Genomic DNA, 25,886 nt, shown 5'->3' on the forward strand with positions numbered 1-25,886 from the left:
TTATTTACACAACACCCTTGTGAGGCTTCATGTAAATAGCTCCATTTTTAAAGATCATCATTATGTATCTGGCAGCTCTGGCTCAGATACCAAGTCAGCCAGTAAATTCATTGTTTTGTACCCAAATTACCCTATAATTCCTGCATGGGGCCATGTTCTTCTTCTTCTTCTATTGTTGTTGTTATGGATCCTCATATTACAATGAATTACTTCTGAACACACTTGAGGGATTTGGTGAGCCCAAAGCATCAAGGTTGCCCATGGTATTTCTGCTGTGGGTGAATGACTTTTACTCTGCTGTGAGGTGATTAAACCACATAGTCACTCCAAATGCAGAAATACAGTGGAACAGTCCTCCATCAGAAGAGACTGCCTATTGCATCTGTGTTTTTGCTCTCACCCTTCCTTTTTCCAACCAGGAGGCAAGCCCAGAGCAACGACTCCTACAGAAGCATGGCAGGCTCTTCTACGCACTGGAAGTAAAACTTTTCAGGTGTAAGAACAAAACACGCATTCAATTTTAATTTGGATTCATCCATGTATGTTTAGCTTAATAGCACTATGGTGTCTGCTCTCACTTAACATCTTGCACCAGGTTCTAGATGCCACTCAAAATTAAGTCCAGCATCCTTGCCCCTCTGGTTGGTTCCAAGATCAGCTGCCCTAGGACACAGTCATTCAGGGTGTCTAGAATTTTTCACCTCTTCGTCATGTCTGGAAAACACATATAGCCAGTCTATATGCTAATAGTTGAAGTCACCATTACAATACTACATTTCCTCTTTTAGAGGCTTACTTGAATTCATTCTTCTCAAGATCTCTCTGAGAATTTTGATTAGGGGGATGATAGCATACCCCCAATATCACAACTTCCAGCCGTTCTACAGAGTATTAAATAATTCTACATTATCTTGCATTGATTGGTCGAGCAATTTTTTAGGAGGGGGGTGATTTTAAGTGTCACTAAACCCTTTTTTCGATCTTGCATAATGACAAGAGGGTCGTTATCTGACTTTTTCGGAACACAGGGGAACATGCAACAATTTTGAGCAAATGGATTTAGGTTCTACACATTATAAAAATTAGTTCAGCCTATTGCAATTTAGAAAAACTTGGTTCTCCAGCCCTGGGTTTTATTAAGCAAGTACTTTTGATCATGCAGCGATTCAAGGGAAATTATGGCGAAAAGCAATAACAATGTCACTGTAAATTACAGTGGAATGAAAGGTAAATGCACAAAATGAGGAATGGTTTTAGGGTATTGAATTTTGTTCAGGCTTGGAACATGGTGTCTCAATTTCAAAATTATTAAAGGTAACTGCTTGCCGTGTTATGTTTTGTGTAGATAATAACTTGGGTCTGTAGGTTTCACAAAAGTATTCTCGCTCAGTACAGCCACCTGATCATTCAAACCATGTCTCTTTTCAAAGGTAATTTAGGTATTTCCCCCCCTTTAATAACATGAGAATCAGAAAGTACCGTTGGCTTGGTAACAGATTGGAACTATTCCAAAGTGGCCAGACTTGATTGAGGTAGAACTTCCAACCTCGAGTACACCAGGGCAAAGGAAGTGGAGGCAAATGACCTTTTCTTTTGAGGGCTTTTAAGTGATAGACTTATGTCTTTAAGGAAGGGAAACATCCTCAGCCATCAAAGGACTGAGGTTTCCTCCTATTTCCTTGCAAAGCTGCATAGGTGATATGGCCCATAGGTCTTGCCATATATCACAATGAAACCTCCCTTTGTATTTTTTAAAGAAGGCAGAATCCAGTGGGAAATTTTCTTTCCTAAGCAACGCAATCAGGAATGGGAGTCAATTGCACAAAGGTTTAGAACTGGAGAGCCACAGACTTTAGTTTGCTTCAGTTCCAGCCATTAGTTGTGCTTTATACTGCCATGACCGTACCTCGGGACGTAGACATTTGTTCATGCCAAGGGACTTGGGGAGAATTGTGGAGTGTCTCGTTATGATGGCCTATGAAACAGGCAGAAAGAACGCAGTTGTCTCCTATTTCTGCTGCCTGCCCCAAATCTCAGTGCAACCTTCCCTCAGACACTTTTCATGGGGATCTTGAGTGAGGACTCTGTGTAATGCCAAGCATCCTGCCTTGGATTTGAGGAGTCGCAATTAGTGGTTTAATGACTTAAAATGTGCCCCCAAATTAATCAGGCAGCAGTTTTTAGTTATTTTCCAGACAAGCCACTTTCAAAAGAAGGCAGGTGCTGACTCCCTTCTCTCTACCCCCAGAAGGGCGGATTCAGCCTTTTAAGATGGAGGCTGCTGTGACACATGCTGGCATCATCTAAAAACAAATAACGAATGCCTTTTTTTCCTTTCCTATTTTTATTCATAGGCAGATTTGACTGATTAATCAATTATTCAGTTAAGACTTCTCCAGTCGGGTGACAGTCCTTGTAAAGTTCCTTATGGGGTCAAAGTGAGTGTAATCCTTGTAGGGCTGGGTCCTGCAGATTGGGCAAGGCATGTCAAAGCAGGAGGGAATCCGAGGTTATTGGGCCAACAGGTAGACAAGCAGTCTGGTGAACCAGCAAGGCAAGCAAATCACTAAACCAGCAAGATATACAGAGTGTTATGCTGGCAAGGTCTACAGTAGATCTTTCAGTCTTGGATAACAGTAAGGAAGACAGAAATGGAACCTAGTGAAGTGATTTGCTGAATACAGCTCAGTTGACAGACTGCTCCACATGGTATATTGTAACTAGGCTTTCCCTGCTTCAGAGAATGGATTTGCATTGCCTGAAACTCTCTTCCTCGGACCATGGCATGCAATCCTCATTGTCTAATTATTCAGCTGGTTATACCACCATCTTGAATTGTAAGAACAATGACTACTGTGCTTACAACTCTGAATAACCAGTGGAAAGTGAGCATTATTGGTTGTGATGCCTCTCTGCAGTAGGCTAGCAAACTTGTAAGATTTGTTCAGCCACTTGGGATGCATGACATTGTCCTGAAAGTCATACTCACAGTTTGTAGCTAAGAAAGGAGTGGTATTGCCTGTGATGAATGCTAGAAGCTAATAGCATGCAGCAAAAGTAATCTAATGTTCTCTGAGTTAGTTGAATTCTGGAGACCTATCCTTGATTCTGATTTGAGACTTGCATGGCCTCACTGATGCATCCCTGTTCTTCTTTCCCAAACCGCCTGATTTGTAAAAAGTGTGTGTGTGTGTGTTTTTGTCTTTTAAATTTCTACACTGCCCTTCATCTGAGGATCACAGGGCGGTTTACAATATAAAAACACAAAAATACATACAGTACCATAGTAACTAACAAAAACAATGACACCCCACTCCACACACAGGCCAGGGAGAAGAAGTATGTTTTTCTAGGCATCTAAAGATGTGTAAGAAAAGCACCAGGCAAGACTTCCTGAGGAGAGCATTCCACAAGTGGGGAGCCACCACAGAAAAGGCCCGTTCTTGTGTTGCCACCCTTTGGACCTCTCGCAGTGGAGGCACACAAGAAGGGCCTCAGATGATGATTGCGGGTTGGTTCATACTGCGGTCCTCTGTTGTTTAAGGCTTTATAGGTCAAAACCAGCACTTTGAGTTGGGCCCAGAAACTAATTGGCAGCCAATGTAGCCAGGCCAGGGTTGGCTTCCATGCTCAAACCATCTTGCCCTGGTGAACAACCCAGCCACTGAAATCTGCACCAGCTGAAGTTTCCAAACTGTCTTCAAATGGCAAAGAAAATCCCAGTGCATCGTTTTCCAAAAACAACTGACCATGAACTTATCATGATCTTTTCACTGCTTGGAAAGGGAGAGCAAAACATACAGAGAGCTCATCATTACTTCAGTCTTGTTGGCATTCAGTTTCGTTTAGGCTTGCCCACATCGAGTCCCTTTTCATGGCCAGACACTGAGTCATCTCGGAGGCTGCAGGACCTGGGTCATACAGAAACTTAATAGAAAGTTATTTGTCACTGGTCTACTTCATAGCAGCATAATCCAAACATTCCCAGAATCTTTTGTAGCAGCCTCAAATGCACACTGATCAAGGTCTGAAGTACCAAGAAAAAAAGCTGTCCATTTCCTCAGAACTGATCCCAGGAAGATAAAGGCAAGAATCTGTCTTCCCTTCCCTAGGAAGAAAGCCAGATTGGTGTAGTGCAGGGTTTCCCAAACTGGAGAGCCAAGTTTGGGAAACCCTAGTGTGGAGAATCAAATATTAATTTAGACACCATAGCAAACTTTTTTTTGTATTAACCATAATTAAGCACTTGCATCATGATTTGAACTTCCATAAATGCAGTAGGGAAATCATGGTTTAAAGTTGCTTGTCGTCTTGTATTTTCCATCTGCTCAGCACACCACTTTGTGTATGTGAGGATAATAACATCACAGAACCCCATGTGTGCTACTCTGAGCTCTTTGGAGTAAGGTCAGGATACAAATGCAATAATAATTGATATTGTTCTTGTGGTGGCACATCTGGTGCCGATTGATTGCGCTTGTGAGTTGGCATGCTCAATTGCTCAAGGAGCTAAGCAGTATTGCAGCCCAGCTTTTGAAAGGGGAGAGAACATTGTCAGTTTGGCTCAGACTTAAGACCACACAGGGAGAAATTGAAGACTGGGCATATGTCCTGGCAGGCCAAGGGGCAAGGAGTCCTAGAAGCAGGAAGGGAGCAGACTGCCTACTAAAATTGAGGTGCCTGAAGGAAAGATAGAAGAATGAGGCTTGCAGGAGACGGGAGGTATGGAATGGAGGTGTTGTGATCAAGATATCGGGTAGAGAAGAAGAGCCCTGCTGCATCAGACAAAAGGGAAATCTTGTCCAACATCCTGGACAGCAGCAATGGTTCCGATTGGAGCTAAATAAAAGGGAAAGCAAGGATCTGAACGAAACAAATGCATGGTGGAGTCATGAGGTAGAAGAACTGAAGAGCCTCTGATGAGGGCAAAACTTCACACAAATGGCTGTACACAAGTGGTGTGAAGGAAATGAGCAGACAAGGGAGGGTTGGGCCACAAGTATGGACCGTGATGGGGGAATACTGCATTCACTGTACAGTGGTACCTCGGGTTAAATACGCTTCAGGTTACATACGCTTCAGGTTACAGACTTCGCTAACCCAGATATAGTACCTCGGGTTAAGAACTTTGCTTCAGGATGAGAACAGAAATCGTGCAGCAGTGGCGCAGAGGTAGCGGGAGGCCCCATTAGCTAAAGTGATGCTTCAGGTTAAGAACAGTTTCAGCTTAAGAACGGACCTCCAGAACGAATTACGTACGTAACCAGAGGTATCACTACTGTACTGCTCTGACCTGGCAACTCTTAAGGTGCAGATATTGTGCGGGGGGGGACCAGTTTGAGGGGACTGAACTTCACATACTGATTTTAATTAACTAGCTACATCTTGGGCTGCAAACTCCCAGTAGCCATAGGAATGAGCAGAGGCACTCAAGCTATCTCATGAACGCCTCTCAAGTTATTCAGTTGTGATCCAGCACTCCTGATCAGCCGCGCCAGAAAGCCATAGAAAGATATAATGGAGTTGCTAAAGGCAGCTGAGTTTCCCTTATCTGGGCTTGCAGTGGGCCGCGATGGGGAGATACAGAGGTAGAGCAAGCCACCCGTAAGCAACCTTGTTAGCATCCCATGACTCTCCACACTGTGGCTCTGGAAAGATGCAGTCATCTTTAAGCAAATAACTAAACCCGTTCCACCCAGGGTGTGATGCATGTTCTTACTCCATCACTATTCGCCTGTCTCCACTTTTCTTTCTTCCTTTTTCTGTCCTGGAACAGTTGAACTTTCAGAGACTTTGCTGTTGCAATACATCTTCATTTCTCTGAACAGGGATATGAATTTGATTTTTCTCCCATTTCAGTGTCTGGCCTTCTCCACCCGGATTACAGTTCTCTGAACACTTCTGAGACCTTCACTTACTTAAGAAGGGAGTAATGTCAGGCAGCCACGTACATTTTCCAATACACAAAGATTGTGGAGCCAAAGGTCTGCTGCTTCAATAGGGGTGTTAGTCAGCATGTCCTGAACTAAGACAGATAAGGACCCACTTCCTAGGCTGCCCTGATCAGAAAGTTAACAGCTGGTGACAGTAAGTCTGTCTCTTGTTCTTAAGCGATTGTTATCATTTTGTAATATTTACAGGTCTGGCTTTCTCAGACTAAAACGTACAAAATCAAGAACTTTATTAAGAAACTTATTGCCACTGCTGGACACTTGTTTTGCCAAAGCTACGCCATCCCCATTTCCATAAGCAAAAAGAGAGGGAGCAGGTTACACGCCTTCAGGCGCCGTACATAAGAGGTCACAGGACAGGGGTTGGTGAACGGTTTTAGCTGCATCTATGCAGAAAAAAGTTTAAAGCGGGTTCCATGGAGTTCTGTTTCGGTTAGGCACCAGTCTGTTGGGAGGGATGGGCTTGGGAAAGAGTTTTGGGGCTTTTGCTCTGGAGGTGGCTGGGCAGATGTGGAGAGAGAGAGAGAGAGAGACCCCATTGCCTTCCAGCTCCTGAAACAGACCAGATGTGGTAATGGGCACTGGTGTGCTGGGTGTGACCTTTACCCCCGCTTGCCCACAGCTTTGTCCTTTCTGGTTCCTTAGGCCTTTTTGCAATGATATCATTGCTTTGCACCAGTTCTGGGTGAAAGCATGTCTGGAGCCTCTTCTTTAGAAAAGCATGCAGGCTGACTCATGCTGCCATTCCTTTTGCCACTCTCCGCATGAAAAGGATTTTTGTGAAACCAAAAACGCAGAAGTCTATTTTTAAACAAGGAAGGGGTTTTTCACCTTTTAGGAGCCCCGTCTGCTTAATCTCTGCAGTTTAAATGTGGTGAAACTGGAACCATCCCTGGCTACACCGAAGCCAAGTGCTGGTTCATACTGTACAACTCAGAGAATGGTGGGGACAAATAAGAATGAACACCACCACCACGTCTTTCCCCATTTCCGTTGTAACGTGGAAATTTTCATAAATCTTCTGGTTCTTGAGGCCGAGAATATGAAAGGAGATTGCATTGGGGATGCGGAAGGAGTGTGTGTTAATTAGGACCAATTTCCATTTTGCATACCTTGACCTCAGTATTCGGAACGCCCATCGTTCAAGGTGCAAGTTGTGACAGGGAATTTCATTAGCGTGAGCAGTTTCTGAGCTCTGGGCACAGTACTGAGCCTAAGATTTCAGATTTAAACTGGGTTCTTGTTATAAAAAAGTGCCTAGACATTCCGTTGTTGCGCCCATAACCTAGGTTTAAGGTCGGCGACTGGCTTGTATACCTGTGTTTCTAACACTGCTTGACTTCAATATGCTGTGGATCTTCGATAGCAGTTTCTTCAGTATCTGTTTACACAATTCCTAGATCCAATCAGGAACTTTCTGCTGTTAAAAATGTTTTAAAGCCTGGATCCCAGTGTAACATGTTGTCATTTTATGTATGCATAATTCAATTTATGTCTGAAGGTTTCATAGAATCATAGAGTCAGAATAGACCACAAGGGCCATCGAGTCCAACCCCCTGCCAAGCAGGAAACACCATCAGAGCACTCCTGACATATGGTTGTCAAGCCTCTGCTTAAAGACCTCCAAAGGAGGAGACTCCACCACACTCCTTGGCAGCAAATTCCACTGTCGAACAGCTCTTACTGTCAGGAAGTTCTTCCTAATGTTTAGGTGGAATCTTCTTTCTTGTAGTTTGGATCCATTGCTCCGTGTCCGCTTCTCTGGAGCAGCAGAAAACAACCTTTCTCCCTCCTCTATATGACATCCTTTTATATATTTGAACCTTGCTATCATATCACCCCTTAACCTCCTCTTCTCCAGGCTAAACATGCCCAGCTCCCTTAGCCGTTCCTCATAAGGCATCGTTTCCATCGTTTTCAAGTAGATTACAAAGTGGCCTCCTCTCAGTTCTATAGTTAGCTGGGGCATGTCTACACTACTAGTTCTAACTGGCTTTAAGCCTATTTAAACACTATGATTTTCAAATAAGGGATCTTAGCATTATTGTTCCAGACAAGGCTAGAGATCTGGGTGAGCATTTTTAGAATCCTCATAAGACTACAACGATAAAGGTTCTCCCAGAGGAAATCATCTAAACAGTTTACCAATGAATTTAAAAACTGGCTTCAGTATGTAATACAGACATATCCTTAGTCCCAGTATTATTATGCAGTGAAATTGGTTTCTCTTTTTGATTGCTGTAAATCATTAAGATTGCTATGGTGGGACAAGAATATGTTGGAATGAGATACTTGATTTACTCTGCCTCCAGAGATGAGCTATGTAACAATATTGAAACATTTTGCTCTCTAAACAGCATGAATCATTTTTTAGCCTAGGCTTAACCCCTTTTAACACTAATATTTTATAGCGAACAAATAAGCAGTGGTGAAAAATAGAACCTATGGAATCTTTTTATTTGGATACAAAAGCAATTTCATGACTGATAACTATGAAATTTCCTATGATGACTTGGTAGTTAAAGTGGAAGTTTTTTAACCATTTATTTTTCAGTATTTTAGGTGAGACATAACATTATGCAACTTAAAAGTTAAATATTCCTACCAATGCGTAGAATCAAATGTTGATAGTTGGATTATAGGGCCCTCTACTTTTTACCTTACAACTAAAATTATATTTTCTTGCTAAATCACAAGCAACTACTTTTTTCTTTTAAAACAAATGGAAGAGAAATTTAAATTGTTACATAACAGAAAGTGAATATGGATATTTAATAATGTCCCAAAAAGGGAAAACTATTTTAAAACAGTTGATCAGTAGCATTTAATGCCAGACATGTCTCCAGAACCTAAAATAACTTTATTTGGTAATGTAAATATTATTGTAAATATTCCTGTTTTTTAATGAAGTTATTTTAGGCATTGAGTCGAGAGGTTTATAGAGAGATGGTCATTGGGTTGAATTCAAATTTCTGAAATAATAATTTTCATACAACATACAACAATCTATAACTGTCCGTATTCAAGTACCATGGATGGAGCTCCATGCATCCCAGGACTATTCCATCATCCAGTACCAAAGACTGTTTCATATACAGTTCTTGGTGGAACTTCATGTGTGCACAGAAGCAATGGATTGGGCTGACAAAGGGGTCACCAGCCAAGTTGATAAGCAATGAAGTGGAGGTTCATCTCAACAAAATTGTTAAGAGTTTTACTTAGTAATAGTTCTATGGGAGAAAGTCAGCACATTGTCATAGAACTTTGTTTTGCAAAGGAGGCAAAAATGCCCATGCTTGGTTTTCATGGGGCTTGTTCACTGTACTGTCACTTGAGCAAGCAAAATGTGCTGGCTTTTTGGTGCCATTTTGGGCAAAATATTTGTGCTCAAGTTCATAGCATGTGGTATTTCTGGGAAAGTACAGACCTTGGATGAGTATGTGTCAGGGATGTTTTGGTTGTGACTGCAGGGAGTTGGATTATATGAGCCTTGGGGTTACCTTCCAGTTCTATAATTCTGTGATTCTATGAGCATAGGGTGTCTCTACTCTGATAGGGAGGGAGGTTCTCCAGGGTCTCAGGCACAGGTCTTTTCCTCCTCTCCTCCCTGTGGTCCTTTAAACTTAAGAGACACCAGTGATTGAAACTGGGACTTGGTGCAGGCAGAGAATTTGTTTTGCCATTGCTCTCTTTGGCGCTTCAGGTGCTTAATGTACAGGTTAAGGCACTAATCATCATCTACCTTGTAAAGTTTTTCATATTTAAATGAAATAAGGCGATGTTTTAGCTCTAAAGCTCATGCAATGCTTTCATGGCATGTCCAAAAATAGCCTCCAGCTGATATGTGTCCTCTTCAAATCCCTCACCAGGAAGCAATTGATGTCCATTTCGTGTCAGTGAGGGTTGTCCCCAGTAGCTCCCTAATAGGCTCATCTCCTTTTGTATGGCAGGGCAAGATGACAATATGCAATGACTGCGTTAATGCAGGTCTGGGGATTATTCTGTTTTTCAGTTTTTAATTCCCCAAACTCAGAAACATACAAAGGGATTTTACTTATCTGTCTGAGCAGTCAATCACTTTGTATGCTTAAATGGGGTCACAAATGCTTTAGCAAGGTCAGGAAGTAGAACCGTTTTATGGTTGTTGTTTTTTAGTCAGTAGTTTATTGCTTGCTTGTTTAGAGGGATCTTGTCATTTTCCTCAGTTGTTTCCCAATATGTCTGCCTTGAAACAGTTTCCTCGTCAACCATTTCTGTCACGTAGTGCATAACCCTCCCTTGTCTGTCTAATCCCATTATGAAATCATTCCTCATGCCCACGTAATTCCCTACATAAAAAGACAAAGCACCTATTTATTTCAGGGAGTTGCCCCCATGGACCCAAATGAATATTGTACAGTGTTAACACCTCTTTCTCCATTTCCCAGATTGTGTACACTTTAGTCTCCGTTACATAAGCACGTAATTCTACTTTCCATGCTTTTGTTTAGAAAGGGCTTTTATCCATATTTGTCCCAGAATATGAAGGGCACACAGAGTAGAAAAGTTGATCTCTGTTATTGGACTGCCTTGTATGTCTTCCCAGTCCGCATCCTGCAGAATTTTGTGCATTTTTAAAGTTCATTTGCTCATGATCTAGTAAATGGAATTGTGTTTTATGTACATATCTCCGCCTTGTGAGTTGGAGCAGATATAAGAGTGGTTTTTTTTGCAGATCATTTTTTGTTGCCCTTCAGAGATGAAACAAGCAGCACACTATTCTCGGTTATGATTATTCTCATCTATTTCTTGTCTGAAGAAGAGCTGAATGAGGCGTTTCATTTCAGCATGTTCCAGCCAAACTGAAATACTTTTTACTCCTATCAGTTTCAGTGGGACAAAGGAAAGTAATCTGCTTTAACTCTCCCATTGAAATAAATGGCACTAAAAAGCATGTGTTACCTTTTCTATCAACAGTCTGATCCTGTGCCTGGCTAAACAGAAGTAAATCTCATTGCATGCCATGGGGCTTCTCCCAAGTGTCCATTGAATTGCAGCAATTGTGACCTTTCATCTTAAACTGCTCTTGACTTTAGTTCTATAAGACCAACATGGACGTAACAAGCTAAACCTTGTGTGTTTTTTCACCCGCAGTCTGCCTCTCTTGTTAATGTCTTCCCTGCCATCTTGAAAATGCAGCCCAAAGACATAATTTAGACGGCACACTGTAAAAAAAGGGGGAAAGTTCATAGCACTAGACTCCTTTCCAATTGTTTCATGTCTGTAACTTGACAAATATAACTAAAGCATGTCCATTGCTATAAATAGCTGCATCACATACTTATCCAATATTAATTCCTAAAATATACAAAAGGGGTTTGGCTGATATTAAATGGGAGTGGAAATTATCTATTGTCTTCTTCCCTCCTTTGTCCTTTTTCCCTCTGGTTTGGGGTTAGTTAGCACTTCTCATACTAGCAGAGAAACTGAGTCATACCTTGCAAATTATCATCATACCCTCTACTATAGTTGAAGGTGGCCTTGTATAATCAACTGATTATTATTTTTAACCAGGGATCTGTTTGATGGGGTAAGGTCTTAAATACTGTTCTAATTCCAGATGTTTCTTCTGTGGGACTAAAAGAACCAAACCAAGTCAGTTTGGTACAGGACATTTTCTTAAAACCAGTTCCTTACTTGATACATAAATGAAATACCCTTTCCCATATGTGTGTGCTTTTTGTAGGAGAGATGCGTGGTGTTAAATTTCTTACAAGATTTGATACTGTTATCCACACAAATAAGCAGCAGATCTGCAATTTGTTTCTTTAGTTGGACTACCTCCATATAGCTTTCATGAGATGGCTTGTCACACTTTGGAGAAGACTTGTTTATTTGCATTCCCAGACTAGTTGTAGTCCTGTGAACTGGGTGCCAAGTTCAAAAGCCAGGCCAGTAACTATCACAATTGGCAAATTCTCATGTGGGGTTTTAGGACTTGACATCTTTCCGCAGGGCCTGCAAGAAAAGAGCTGTTCCACCAGGCCTTTGGCCAGGGCACAGCCTGACTCACTCCCTCGGCAATCTTCGCGGAGCTCTGGCCCAATGGTTGCCAGTGGCTTGAATTAATTAATTTTATAATGAATGATTTTAGAATGTTGTTTATGCTGTACTTTTGTACTGTTTTATTGTTGTTAGCCGCCCTGAGCCCGGCTTCGGCTGGGGAGGGTGGGATATAAATAAAATTTATTATTATTATTATTATTATTATTATTATTATTATTATTATTAGGATATAGTCCTAGGAGTTCTCATGAAGTTGCTGCTGAACATTGAGGGAACTGCATATTACCTAAATAATCTCTTGTCTGGGATTTGTGATCATGTTCCATTGATCTCAGCTGCTGTGATCCAATTAATAGGATTTCAGCTTGAGAGTTCTTGATTTTATAGCCCTTTCCACCATAGCATGAGTTTTGCACAGTGGATCAGAGTTTGAACCTGAAACAGTCTTCATGCAAAGATTAGCTCTGTTACTAAGCTGTGCTTCTTCCCATGCTAGGATAGGGTGCCAAAACTACCTACAGCTCGGGCTGGCACACTGAGCACCATTATGAGCCACAAGCAACTTCTAGGGAGCAATGCAAGAGAGTGCCGTGTATATGTGAGAAATGGCCACGAGGCTGGCTCTTTAAACTCATTTAGCATTAAAGCTCTAATGAGCTTTATAGTCAAGGCATGCCTGCAGATGAAAGGGGACAGAACTTGCTTTGCCCTGTAAGTTTCCACTGGTCTGCTTTGTCTCTCTTGACTGTGAGTTTTTCCACAGTTGATGTCTCTTCTGTAAGTCCAAAAAAAGGCATAAAGATACTATCAGGCAGACTCTGCAGCTGCATACCATGTGGACACTTCAACCGAATCACATCCCCATTTTCAGCTGATGCAGGTCGCGGCGACTTTCTGTCGGCAGCAAAAGGAAAGCAATGCAAACAGTGCCAGTGGAACCTGAAAAGGGGGGTGTACTTGTGAGGCTCAGGGGGATCTCCAACTTGCCTAATACTCCAGAAAAGACAATGGCAAGCACCACTGCAGACAGCCTGGGCAAGAGAAGGAGCCTTCAAAGGAACAGCTTGCTGTTTGCAAAAGTTTTGAGTTTATTGCTTTCACTTAGTTTTGCACAAATTGAAACCATTGAAAGTGCCGTATTTTTCACTCTATAAGATGCACCAGACCACAAGACCTAGTTTTTGGAGGAGGAAAACAAGAAAAAAAATATTCTGAATCCCAGAAGCCAGAACAGCAAGAGGGATCGCTGCGCAGAGAAAACAGCGATCCCTCTTGCTGTTCTGCCTTCTGGGATAGCTGCGCAGCCTGCATTCGCTCCATAAGACGCACAGACATTTCCCCTTACTTTTTAGGAGGGAAAAAGTGAGTCTTATAGAGCAAAAAATATGGTAAATAAAATATTACAGGTTTGTCCAGGGCACTTAAACTCTCTCCTTATAAAAGCATGAATTATTTGTCTGTTGTAGCAGAGAGCATCTTGAAAGCAGTGAACACATCTTGTCTGTTGTACTGAGATTCACTGTGTTCAGAGTTGAAAGAAAGTGGGACAGTGGAAATCAAAGACATGGGATCTTGGGACCATTCCACATAAGGATCAGTAATAAACTCATAAGAACATAGGAATACCAAAGGCCTACCTAGTCCAGTATTCTGCTACCACTGTGACCAGCCAAGTGCACCAGGGAAGCCTATAAGCAGGATATGAGCACAGCAACTGTCTCCTTGTGATCCCCAGTAACGTGTTTGCCACTAAGTGCATAGCTCAGTAGGGAGCTTTAACCAATAGCACAACACACATGGGTCTGTACACACAAGTTTGTCACGTTCAAAGTATACGTTTTTAAATGTGAATAACAAAAAAAGCTCCAAGATGCATCGGCTTTTATGACCACTTTATCCCCCATGGGGATGAACACAATCCAACTACCCTTCATGTGTTCCTCCTGAACACAGAAGTGGCAGGATTGTGACCACTGACCACTGCATATTCAGGATTAGTAAGTAACTATAGTCAAGCTTCCCTGTCCGAGTCCTGTGCACGCACAACCCCTTTCTCACTAACATCAAGCATGCAGGCACATTGGCACATGAGAGGCATGGTGAGGGAGCATGTTCCAGCTGTCCCTCGCAAATTCATTAGCACCTTCTTCTGTTTTTAGACATTGGCCTCATATTTAAGCCCCCCTTCGACTTAACAGCCATGGCCAGACTATTATGTCTGTTTCTGCAAAAAGATGATCTTGCCATAATTATCCAATGCCTTGGTAACTTCCAGATTAGATTACTGCAATGGATTGTATTCGGAACTGCCTCTAAAAACCAGTTTGGAAGCACCATCTGATTAAAAATTCAGCACCTGAGTTCTTAACTGGAACTCACTGCTTTCATTGTATTTTATCTACAGTGGTAACTTAGGTTAAGAACTTAATTCATTCTGGAGGTCCATTCTTAACCTGAACTGTTCTTAACCTGAGATACCACTTTAGCTGATGGGGCCTGCCGCACCACCACCGCACAATTTCTGTTCTCATCCTGAAGCAAAGTTCTTAACCCAAGGTACTATTTCTGGGTTAGTGGAGTCTGTAACCTGAAGCGTCTGTAACCTGAAGCGTCTATAGCCCAAGGTACCACTGTATTTGAAAGATTTCTAGACCACCAAACTGTGCCAAACATCATAATAGTATATAACAACAATGAATAACAACAAACCAAAGCTGATAAAAAGTTTTTCAAAGAGAAATCCAATGGTAGCTGGGGGAAAGCCTGTAGATATATATATTTAGGGAATATATATGTTTAGGGAAGCTTCTAATGTTTGATGCATTACTGTATTTTAATATTTTGTTGGAAGCTGCCCAGAGTGGTTGGGGAAGCCCAGCCAGATGGGCGGGGTAAAAATAATAAGTAGTAGTAGTAGTTGTTATTATATTTTTGGCATCTGGCGAAAGGTGAGCAACAATGGCCATTATCTAACATCAGTGGACAGTATGCTTCACAAGACAGGTGCCACTACACAGAAGGATCGAGCCTGAACTTAGATGAATCAGACCTCCAGCACAATGTGACACAACAAGGATGGCTTTTGTGCTAGGAACATATCACTCCATGGCTCAAAAATCCCCAGTGGCTCCCAGTTGGTTTTCGGACAAAATTTGAAGAGATAGTGTTGACCTATAAAGTCTTGAACAGCCTAGGGCCAGGCTACCACTTTCTCCCATATCTATCTCAGTGGATTTGTAACTGGCTGACTGACCGAACCCAAAGGGTGCTCATCAATGCTTCCTCTTCATCCTGGAGAAGAGTGACTAGTGGGGTGCCACAGGGTTCTGTCTTGGGCCCGGTCTTATTCAACATCTTTATCAACGACTTGGATGATGGACTCAAGGGCATCCTGATCAAATTTGCAGATGACACCAAACTGGGAGGGGTGGCTAACACCCCAGAGGACAGGATCACACTTCAAAACGACCTTGACAGATTAGAGAACTGGGCCAAAACAAACAAGATGAACTTTAACAGGGAGAAATGTAAAGTATTGCACTTGGGCCCTTGTGGTCTATTCCAACTCTATGATTCTATGATTCTATCTGCCCATTGGCTATGGTGGTCATCTGACACCCTGCTCTGGTGCTCCCACCTTTTGAGGTTTTATGTGTGGCTTCTCAGTCATGGCTCACAAGTTGTGCTGTTCTCTTCCCAGAGATGTTGACCTACTCCTCTTTTCTTTTATTCCTTTTCTTTTCAGCATCAGGTTAGATAGATGGATAGATAGATCGATAGATCGATATTTAAATGAGCTTCTCTTTTAATCCAGTGAAGTTTTAAAAAATTAACTTCAGTCCAGTTTTTGTTCTGATCTGTTTTGTATTTTCTCCCCCTGAACTGCATTTCTACACTAGATGTCTTGAAGGCTGAATGGTGGAAGGATGGCAGAGAAATATTTTAAATATATAAATACTGATAAGCAGGAGGGCACTGCAAAGCACAGGAGGTCCTTGGTGGAGGCTGTAAGCTGATCTTTAATGTACTGCAGTGGCCTCCTGATTCCAAGTAGCATTTAACCCTCTGGAGCAAAGGGTTATGATCTTCTCCTGCTATCTGCATGATCTTTTGGGCGCCTATGGGGGTTATGCATGAAAGTAGCAGTGAAACTGCGGCTCTTGCATCTGTTCATGGGGACTTCCTGAGGTTTTGCATTCTATCGCAGACTCGATGGCTCAGACAGTCTGGTAAACTTTGGACCCGTCTAGCTACATAGTCCTGTTCCAGCCACCAGCTCAGACTCAGCTTTTCTCGGGAAGGAAGGACAGGACTTCTTGTGGTTGTTTAGGCAAATAATGTTAGCGTTACAAGGGCATGGGGTGAGCAGGCTTAGACTGGACTGAGCAGTTTCATTTTGGAGAAAAGGCGGCACAAGAAGAGGGCTTTCCCTCCAGGGTTAGTTCATGTGACAGTGAAACTGAATTGCCTGCAGTGAGGTCTTGTTGCCTGGGCAGCCCAGGACTCCTACGTATCCTGCCCAGGCTTGTGTCCCGGAGAGGTCACTTGGGTGCTGCTAATGCTGCAAAAACATCACAGGAAACAGCAGTTACAAGTTATAAGCCCAACCTTATTGGCGTTAAGTATGATATGAGCACTATGGGTTGCCTCTCTTGCTGGGGGAGCCCCTGTATTGGTCTCTAGAGTCACAGCAGGCACTGAAACCCACCAGCTCTTTGACTTTACCCCTAATGGTGCCCTCTTCCGTTGTCTCTCAAGATGCCAACATTGGCACCTGCCAGCACCTGGCTTGATCAATACAAAGAGGATAATTGCCTGGAAATATATAAGGTGGCCTCTTGGGGATCAGAACAGATAACCTGCTCAGAAGGTCATCTGTGAGTTAGATCCAGATTTTGTCATAATTAGACTGTTGAAACCAGTGGGACTTAATTTAGTCATGACACAAACACATGTGTGCGCATACCGTTCGTCCACAATGTATTCATGTGTATTCATCTGACAGGAAGACATTTTATCACTTTGCTTCATTGTTTAGGGAACGATCCAGCATGTGACTAAATCTTTCCCATTGGAATTTATGGAACTTAGAAGTGCCCATAGATAGCCTCTTTTATATAGTCAGCAGATCCAGATTGCATGCTGGTCTTTGGGTCTTGACTTTTACAACCTGGCCCCTGTGCATGTTTACTCAAAAGCAACTCTGGCGCAGCGTGGCAGGCTTTTGTCTGTCAATCGCTGTGTCACCCACCCTCACAGCAGCTGCAGAAGGCGGCACGAGGTGGAGATAGGACTCTCTGGCCACATTAAATTATTTTTTAAAAAATTCAATACCGCCCTTCATAAACAAAAGAACACCTCAAGGCAGTTCGCAATAACAAAAAAGGAAAAACTAATTCATTGAAGCACAATAAATTGGAGGACTTGTGAGAGGAAGCGGCTGGCCTAAGACCACTCGGTAATACGGGATGCAGCCCCCAGGAGACCAAGTCTTGACTCTCTCTACTGGGCCTTTGCCTTCTCTCACTGCCTGTTGTTATTTGCCAACCTCACTCTCCTTCTGTCACAGTGCAGCAGTTTGTACTTAGCCTTGGCCACATCATTATAAATAACGAAGTGGGACGTGTTTTATCTTCGCTCGAACTGATGGCTGAAATGTGGCTTTTGTCTGAACTCCCGCCAAGCCCTTGACACAGGCAGTATTTAGAAGTCAGTAAAAAAAAAAAGGAAAGGAAGGAGGGGGGAGCTCATTAATTTTTGTTTTTCCCCTTTAAGGGCATCCCAACATGAAATAACATGTGTGGCTCTTGCATGGCTCTTGGCCAGGAGTGATGGGATTTGTAGTTCAGATATCTGGAGGACACCAGGTTGAGGAAGCCTGGTTTTGGCTGTAGCTGCAGAATAAATACCAAGGGGGAGGGACTGTAGAAAATGACTGCTGGTCCCAGGCTCAGCGAGAAGCACAGCAGGAAGATTCTTGATGCATTTCTTCCGAAAGGCTAATACAAGCAGCGGTATTGAGTGCTTCTGCAACTGATACATTTTGGACAAGAGGGAGGGAAGGAGCTGGCTGGGCAGAACGGAAGCAACGCAGGAGACCCAAGGCCAGCCTTCTCCTCCTCCTCCCACCTCCCCCCATAAACTTTTATGGGAAAGTATTACGAGGAACAAAGGGCAGCATAATTGCCATTCTCCCACTGGAATGTGCGTTCTGAACATTGGGTAGATACAAAACATAACCTTGGAATCGAGCAGCCGATCTGTGTTCCAAGAAAGCAAATAGCTTGCCGACTTCCTCGACTTGCTCCTTTTAGGCCTGAAGAATTAATTCCTTTCTCGCTTGTTGCATTCACCAAGAAATTATTCGACTTCTCGGGTCTCCCTCGGGCTTTCACGCATTCATTCATTCTCTGCTTGTCCTTTCCTTTCCAGAAATTCCCAGAGCTGAAGTTTAAATACGTGGAAGAGGAGCAACCTGAGGAGTTCTTCATCCCTTACGTCTGGTCCCTCGTGTACAATTCTGCAGTGGCACTTTACTGGAGCCCACAAGACATCCAGCTCTTCACTATGGATTCTGGCTGAAGGGGAGACATCCACATGGCCCGCCCACCCCCTCCCAGGAAGTTTGTTACTAATGTATAGCCTCGCTGCCATTTTCAGGGGGCTTATTCGGAACCAGAATAATAGGGGAACTCTCACAAGATTGTATGCTTTTATTTATATATTTGTAAAAAAACAAAAACAAAAAAACCCGATAGATTTTTTTCTAGCAGCTCTGAGCTTGGGGGTGATAAAGCAAGATGTTAGCAATGAGCAGCTTTTTAAAAACTGAGAACAAAAATGTAAAACAGGAAAGTGGGGGGAAGTATTTTGATTTGAGAAGTCAGCATTTGCAAGCTGGTTTCCTTCAAGCTTTCTGGTTGTGCTTCACTTTTTTTATTATTATTACTTTTTTGTTGTTGCTATGGGCTTCTCATCTGATCATCAGAACAATCTCCCCCCTTTAACGTTGTATAGAACTGAAACGTCTGACTGATGCAATTTAAAAATATTACAGCATTAATGCTATTTCGTATTGAGACAGGAAGGATAAATCCTTGATTTTGATAAGGTTGACCCCTACAATGGGGGAGGATTTTCAGCGTGATTTTGATAAGGCACTAAAAGTTTGTCTTTCTGGCTACTAATACTTAATGAAAGTTTAACAGAATTAAGAGCAGCCCACAAGGAGTGCCATCTGCAAAAAATAAATATAAAAAATGTATCCATCTCAATAAGGGTTGTGCAGGTGATTCTCCCACCGGATCATGCCCATTCATTTCCAGAGTTTTGGTGTTGTATTTCACACATTTTCATGGACTCCTTGGAAGGGTGCAGGAAAGCGATCAAAATTCAGCAGAACAGAGCTGTGCCTACTGTACTTTCAGGTTTTTGCCAGAGATGTGCAGTTATGCGTACATTTCTGAATGTTTAAAAAGAGTGTCCTACAATATACTTTTTCATTCTCCCTGGTTTAAAGGGAATGGGCAAATGCTGTGTTTGCCAGCAAATGGGGGAGAATAGAGGGAAATGTTTAATGTAAACTTTTCACGTGGAATGTGGGCTTATGGTGATTACCTTCAAATGCACAGAACGGCATGCCAGGCTTCAGTGAAAAAGGAACTGATGACCATACATTAGTATATTACCTTGCCCAGCATGGTAAATGTGGCACACTTTATTATGTATTGGAGGGAGATGATGACACACCTCTTTTTTTATGTGGAATGTTTTGCTCTTTTTTAAAACAAACAAACAACCTCCTGACAAATGTTAGAATCGTGTGTCCTTCCACCTTAAGCAAGGTCCTGTATGGCATTCTGCACAATTGGAACTTAAAATCCTTGTCATGTTTATTTAAAATTGCAGATGTAGAGAGAAATGCATAGCATCTGAATTCATTGGACTTTGCACAGACACAGATTTGGGGAAGAGGCAATATGAAGACTGAATTATCAACGTTTTCAGTGTAACATTAAGAAAATTGGAAGGTGATTGAAAATAGGAGTAAATAGGATTTTATGCTGTGCTTGGGCTTTTCTTTGTTTTTGATATATTAGTCAAAGGAAGGTGAATTCTTTGTAATGTTTTTTGCAACCTTTAAATAAAGGACTGTTGACTGCACGACTGCACATCTTGGGAAAAGTCAGTGTTTTGAAAGTGTTCTTCTAAGTTAACAAATTCTGAGGCTTGCCTGGAACAGTTGGATTAAACTAGAGTGAAATATCTACTGCTGAAAGTCGTTGAACACTCTTAATTTTTCTGGCCTTGTCGCTTATTGAAAGTAGTCAGGAAATCCTCGCCATTACATCCTTAGCAGGACCTGCTGGCCGCCTAGGTCTTCAGATTGGGAGGGAATCAATCATATAACCAAATTACAAGGGTTTCCTTTGTGCCGTCTGCAAGGGTCAATTAAGAAAGCAAGTTATTGCAGTTCAGGCTGTCCCATCCTGATGACACTGAGCTGCTGAATGTCACAAGACAAGAAGCATTTTTACTCTTGAGCTTTCTTTTCAGATTTTAAATATGGGTCAGCAAGCCTAGAACTGGAGGAGCCATGATTCATTGCTGAAACAGCAGAATAGGCCCAAGACAGGAGATGGTTTTATACGGAACTTAATCCTTGTGTGGTTGACTCTTTTAGGCACTATGAAGGTCTATTGATGTCCTGGAGACTGCAGTCTGGTACATCCATCAATACTCCTTTGTGTCCTCCAGATCTATAAACTACCATCTTTGGAAATCCTTTTCAGTACTTGGTGTGGAAAAGTTACCATGTAGTAATAAAAAGGATGGAAAAGCACCATGCATTGCAGTGTTTTGCGTTTTCTGTAGTCCTTCCCTTTCCCCTGTAATATTTATCACTTTGGCAAACGCTAGCGAAATCATATTTCAAAATCGGGGCTCCTGTTCAGTGCCAGAAAATGGCTATATATGTAATGTGTAACCTTCTTCTACAAATTACCCAAAACAGAGAAGAGCAACAACAAAGTATTAAAACAATCCAAACAGCAACAAAGCATCAGTTAAAACCTGGAAACAATGTAATAGCAACAGTACACTAGCAATGATACATCAGCCCCGTCAGGAAAAACTAAAGCCTGTCACAGCAGAAAGTAATAAATCATGCTTGGCAATCGACATCTCTGAAAGGCCTCCAAAAACAGTATATAATTTACCTGACAATGAAATGCATACAATGATGGGCCCAGCAAGGCTTCCCAGGGAGAAGAGTGGGAGTTTCCCAGCAATGGAGCCAAGGGTGCAAATGACCTGTTTCTATATTCTGCTTTTGCTCAGAAAGCGGCTTAGTAGATAGAAAAATAATCAAGCAGAGGGTTTCTTTCACTGAGCAACTCTGTGATTTTATGAAGTGCAGCCACCAGCTTCTCCCCTCTTGCTTTTCAGTTGGTCCTGCTAGCTAGGAATGATGGGCATTGTAGTCCAACAATAACTGGGGACCCAAGGTTGAGGAAGGCTGGCCTACCCACTCAAGGTTCAAGAATCGGCGTCTTCCTATTTTCACCTATTGCCAAGACATTTCCAGGGAGGGGAGGGGAAACTCGACAGGCAGAAGAGCTGGGGGGGGGGGGCAGCTTTCATTTTTCCAAAATTGCATTTACGGAAACAAAAGCTTTTTTTCAAAGAAGGAAACAACTTTTACTGAAAGCTGGAGATTTTAAACTAGAAACATCTGTATGCTTTCTGCCAGTTCTTCTGTTTTATGTAGTAAGAAGTGCCGGCGTTCCGCCTATCACTTGGGAGCGCTGGGCTGTATTTTCGGCTTGGAGAACGTCACAAGGAGAGACTTGCAACATTTAGGCCAGTGTTCTATCCAGCTCAGTAACGTCAGACTCGCCAGCTCCACCTCTCTGGTTGGTAGAGTTACATGGGCACCATTTAGGTAAAGCCCAGGATGTTAAAATAAATAACTCCGAAATAACCATATTTCAATATTTGCATTTGGTCAGATCAGAAACCCAAAGCGGGGTGTTTTTGCGTGTGTCTATGAGTCAGGACCATAGCCATGGTGAAAGGGAGGGGGGATTCTGCAGAGGCCTACCCTTTTCCATGATTTTTCAGCTTTCTCTTTTAATAGTGAATTTCTAGCCTATTTATGAAGACAGAGGGCACGGAAGACATTCTCCCTAGTTGCTCAGTGAGAAGTAAACCAGCTGTTATCAGTATTCAGAACCTTTCGTGTGACTAAAAAGCTTAGAAGTATACCTCACTGGTTCCAATCCGGCAAAAATTAGTTGTCACTGCAATCCTATACATACCTGGAAGTGAGTCCCACTAAATCCAATGGGACTCACTTATTAGTATAATCTATGGGACTGCACTTGTTAGTTCAGTTGAAACCCATGGAACCAATTGGTTGCAATTGGAGTTAATCAAGACTTAACTTTAGCTGGATTTGAGTCACCAGGTAAGTTCAGGCATCTTATTTTTGTCTTCCAAGTGGTTTGCTTTTCCCAGATAACATTGGACCGCAGTGTTACAAAGTGTTGGTGTTTTACAAAGATTTTCTAAAACTGAGCCAGCTAGGCCAAGAGTGGAGCTGCTTCATCCAAAGAGAGCCCTTTGAAAAGCTGAGCTCAGCTCAGCAGATGAATGCACAAAATTAGCTAGTTATGCAAAACACTTAAAAAAAATAATGTATTGGGACTTAACACAGAGAGCTGACTCAAAAAAAGTCAGCATTGGATCTACATTTTAGCGATGCACTATGCTAGGTAATCTAAATGAAAGCCCTTCTGAATGTTTTCTGGGAAGCAAATGGGATTTAGTTGAATGTAACCGGACATTAGGGTCCCTCTGCTAAAGTTAGAGCACCTATGGAAGTTGTATTGACATTACTTTTAATATTGTAGACATTCAAAATGTCACAAAATTCATGTTTTTAAGTAACTGATTAAAACACCCTTAGATTTAAAGAGCACAAGAGTATCTTTGCTGAATCATAATCCAGTAATCTGAATCCAGACACCTCTGAGAGTTCACAAGGCATGGACCAGAAGTTCACAAGCAGAAATAATTATCTGGGTCTCTTCTGACTACAATTCTATGATTCTCTTGTTTGTGCATTGTATAGGGTACTGAGAGGTCTACTGCCTCTGAGCATTGAACTTCTGCTTAGCTATGTTGATAGATGTATTCTTAATGAAATTTCCTGATTCATGTGAACTAGAGCCCATTTTAGGGAACTCTACAAAAAGTTGTTTCATTGCACGAAGGAACTATCCACTGGATTTTTCTACTTGTCTGGGTGGCCCCCTAAATTCCAGGATTGTGAGAGAGGAATGTTTATCTCTTCTCCACGCCCCGCTATACCAGGAATAATTTTATAAACATTTATCATGCTCCCTCCCTCCTCCCACTTTTTTTTTTTTTTACTAAACCCCAAAGTTTTAATCTTTATTCATTTATTACCGCTCAAGGGGAAACAATCTTTTAGGTTTGACGCCTGCCGACAACATCACGACCCCGAAACAATTTGTACAAATGTCTTCAGCTGATCTTGTTCAGGAATCACTGTCTCCATTTTGTCTGTATCCCAAATAAAGTGTTTTTGGAATCATTCTGTGTACAGAACAAGAGGTTGTCAAAGTAGGTGGGTAAACAGTAACTATTTATGGAATGTCTGCCTTGAGCGCCAACCAAGTTTTAAATATACATAATATTGTGGGGAAAGGGAGAGGCTATAAATAGGCCCTAGCTCTGTGGGAGGTTTTTGCAAAGTAGGTCGAATAAATGGTGGGAATATAATGACTCTGTAAAGGCATGATGGCTCCTCCTTGTCTTTTCATAAGGCATTTGGGTTGCTGCCTTTTTGACTCCACCAATTCAGGGCTGCTGCTGCTGCTGCTGCTGCTGCTTTTGCTTCGTGGGGCTTCATTGCTTCATTCAGAGCACAGAATCGAGGTCCAGTTATGCATTATTTGTTTTATGTTGTTCATTTTATTATTGTTGTTCCATCGGTAGGCAAACTAAGGTCTGGGGGCCTGAATTGGTGGAGTCAAAAAGGCAGCAACCCAAATGCCCAATCGCCTTCTAAATCCGGCCCGCAGACAGTCCGGGAATCAGCGTGTTTTTACATGAGTAGAATGTGTGCTTTTATTTAAAATGCATCTCTGGGTTATTCGTGGGGCAAGGGAATTCGTTCATTTCCACCCCCCAAAATATAGTCCAGCCCCCCACATGGTCTGAGGGAGAGTGGAGCAACTCCCTGCTGAAAAAGTTTGCTGACCCCTGTTTTATTGCATTTATATCCTGCTTTTATCCAATTTGATTGTGATATTAAAAAAATAATAATCCAAAAAAGACTTCCACTCTTCTGTAAATTGTCCATCGTATTGATCACTTATATCAGGAATGTCTTCCAACAGCACCTTGAAAAGGGAATTATTGGCACAACAAATTTCCGTCTTTCTATGTTTGCCTCAAGGTGTTTTAGTGATACATGATACTTTGGCGTGTAAATGTATATGCACGTATACATGGCTCTGAACAACTTGCCCCGATCCCAGTCACTGAGGTCTTCAGGAGAGTCACTGCTAGTGGTCCCCCTTAGCTCGTATCCACAAGGAGCTGTGTTCAGTATTGGAGGTCCCATTTTGTGGAACTCCTTTCTGGTTGAGGTCAGACAAGTCCCCCTTCCTGTTGAACTTCTGGTGCTTACTGAAGACCTTTTGTAAACGAATTGTAGGGTTGGAAGGGACCACAAGAGTTACCTAGTCCAGCCCCCAGGAACGCAGGAATATTTGAGTGGAGAACAGTCTTATAATCACAGAATTGTAATACAGTACTCTTTTGAATTATGGTGCTGGAGGAGACTCTTGAGAGTCCCATGGACTGCAAGAAGATCAAACCTCTCCATTCTTAAGGAAATCAGCCCTGAGTGCTCACTGGAAGGACAGATCGTGAAGCTGAGGCTCCAATACTTTGGCCACCTAATGGGAAGAGAAGACTCCCTGGAAAAGACCCTGGTGTAGGCAAAGATGGACGGCACAAGGAGAAGGGGATGACAGAGGATGAGATGGTTGGACAGTGTTCTCGAAGCTACCAGCATGAGTTGGACCAAACTGCGGGAGGCAGTGGAAGACAGGAGTGCCTGGCGTGCTCTGGTCCCTGGGGTCACGAAGAGTCGGACACGACTAAACAACAACAACTCTTTTGCTCAAACCCACGACCTTAAGCTTAAGAGTCTCATGCTCTGTCAACTGAGCTGTCCAACAGCCTTTTTATTTGAACTCTGATTTTATAGTTTTGACTTGCTTTTAGTTTCCTTGTATTGAGTCTCCTGTATGCAGCTTACGTATGACAGTGATTAAGGCTGAAGGATGCATTTACAGTGACCGGTCTTGCTCAACAATCCAGCAGCTACTTTTTGTAGCTGTTGTAGTTTCTGAGCACACAAGGACATCCCCACACACAATGAATTACAGTAACCACGCCTGGATATTACTTTATATCACTATGGCTAGGTCGTCTCCCCCTGCCAAGGGTGCTGTGGTGAGTTGTGCTGCAGAGCTGTTGATGCCATCTGAACACCAGTAGCAATGTAGTGCAGCCATGGATGCGCACACTTGAAAATGTGGTCCTTTGGGGGTGAGATCCCATTCAGAGCAGGCTTAAGTTCGACTTCGCTGGACCATTACCCAATCGTGTCTCTGCCTTATCTGGATTGAGCTTCGGTTTATTAGGCCCCATCAAGCTCTGGTGACAAGGAAACTGCTTCTACCTGGCATCAGGTATATGCTGTCTCTAAACAGGAATTTGCAGATGAGAGGATTTTGAACACAGTGTGCTTTATTTTTTTAAAAAAAAATTAAGCTTTGGGTGACTGAT

At 42.4% G+C, this 25,886-nt stretch overlaps 1 protein-coding gene and 1 long non-coding RNA gene across 9 annotated transcripts in view; one reads left to right on the top strand and one right to left on the bottom strand.

The window, feature by feature from the left end:
• Positions 1-20,843, top strand: part of DYM (dymeclin) — a 161,324-nt gene extending 140,481 nt beyond the window's left edge. For all 8 annotated transcript variants that reach the window (XM_083465904.1, XM_083465906.1, XM_083465900.1 and 5 more), the window contains one exon: positions 18,429-20,843. In XM_083465904.1, coding sequence (XP_083322030.1) covers positions 18,429-18,578 — 150 coding nt within the window. In that variant the 3' untranslated portion in view covers positions 18,579-20,843. The remainder of the gene's footprint in view (positions 1-18,428) is intronic.
• LOC310689132 lies at positions 19,785-24,018 on the bottom strand. Its single transcript, XR_014517352.1, has 2 exons — positions 23,249-24,018; positions 19,785-23,092 (listed from the first exon to the last, which is right to left on the bottom strand). It is a non-coding gene; the product is annotated as an uncharacterized lncRNA (long non-coding RNA).
• Between the last annotated feature and the right edge of the window lie 1,868 nt (positions 24,019-25,886).

Source organism: Podarcis liolepis (assembly GCF_965112155.1).
Source record: "Podarcis liolepis genome assembly, chromosome: 11".
Lineage (NCBI taxonomy): Eukaryota > Metazoa > Chordata > Lepidosauria > Squamata > Lacertidae > Podarcis > Podarcis liolepis.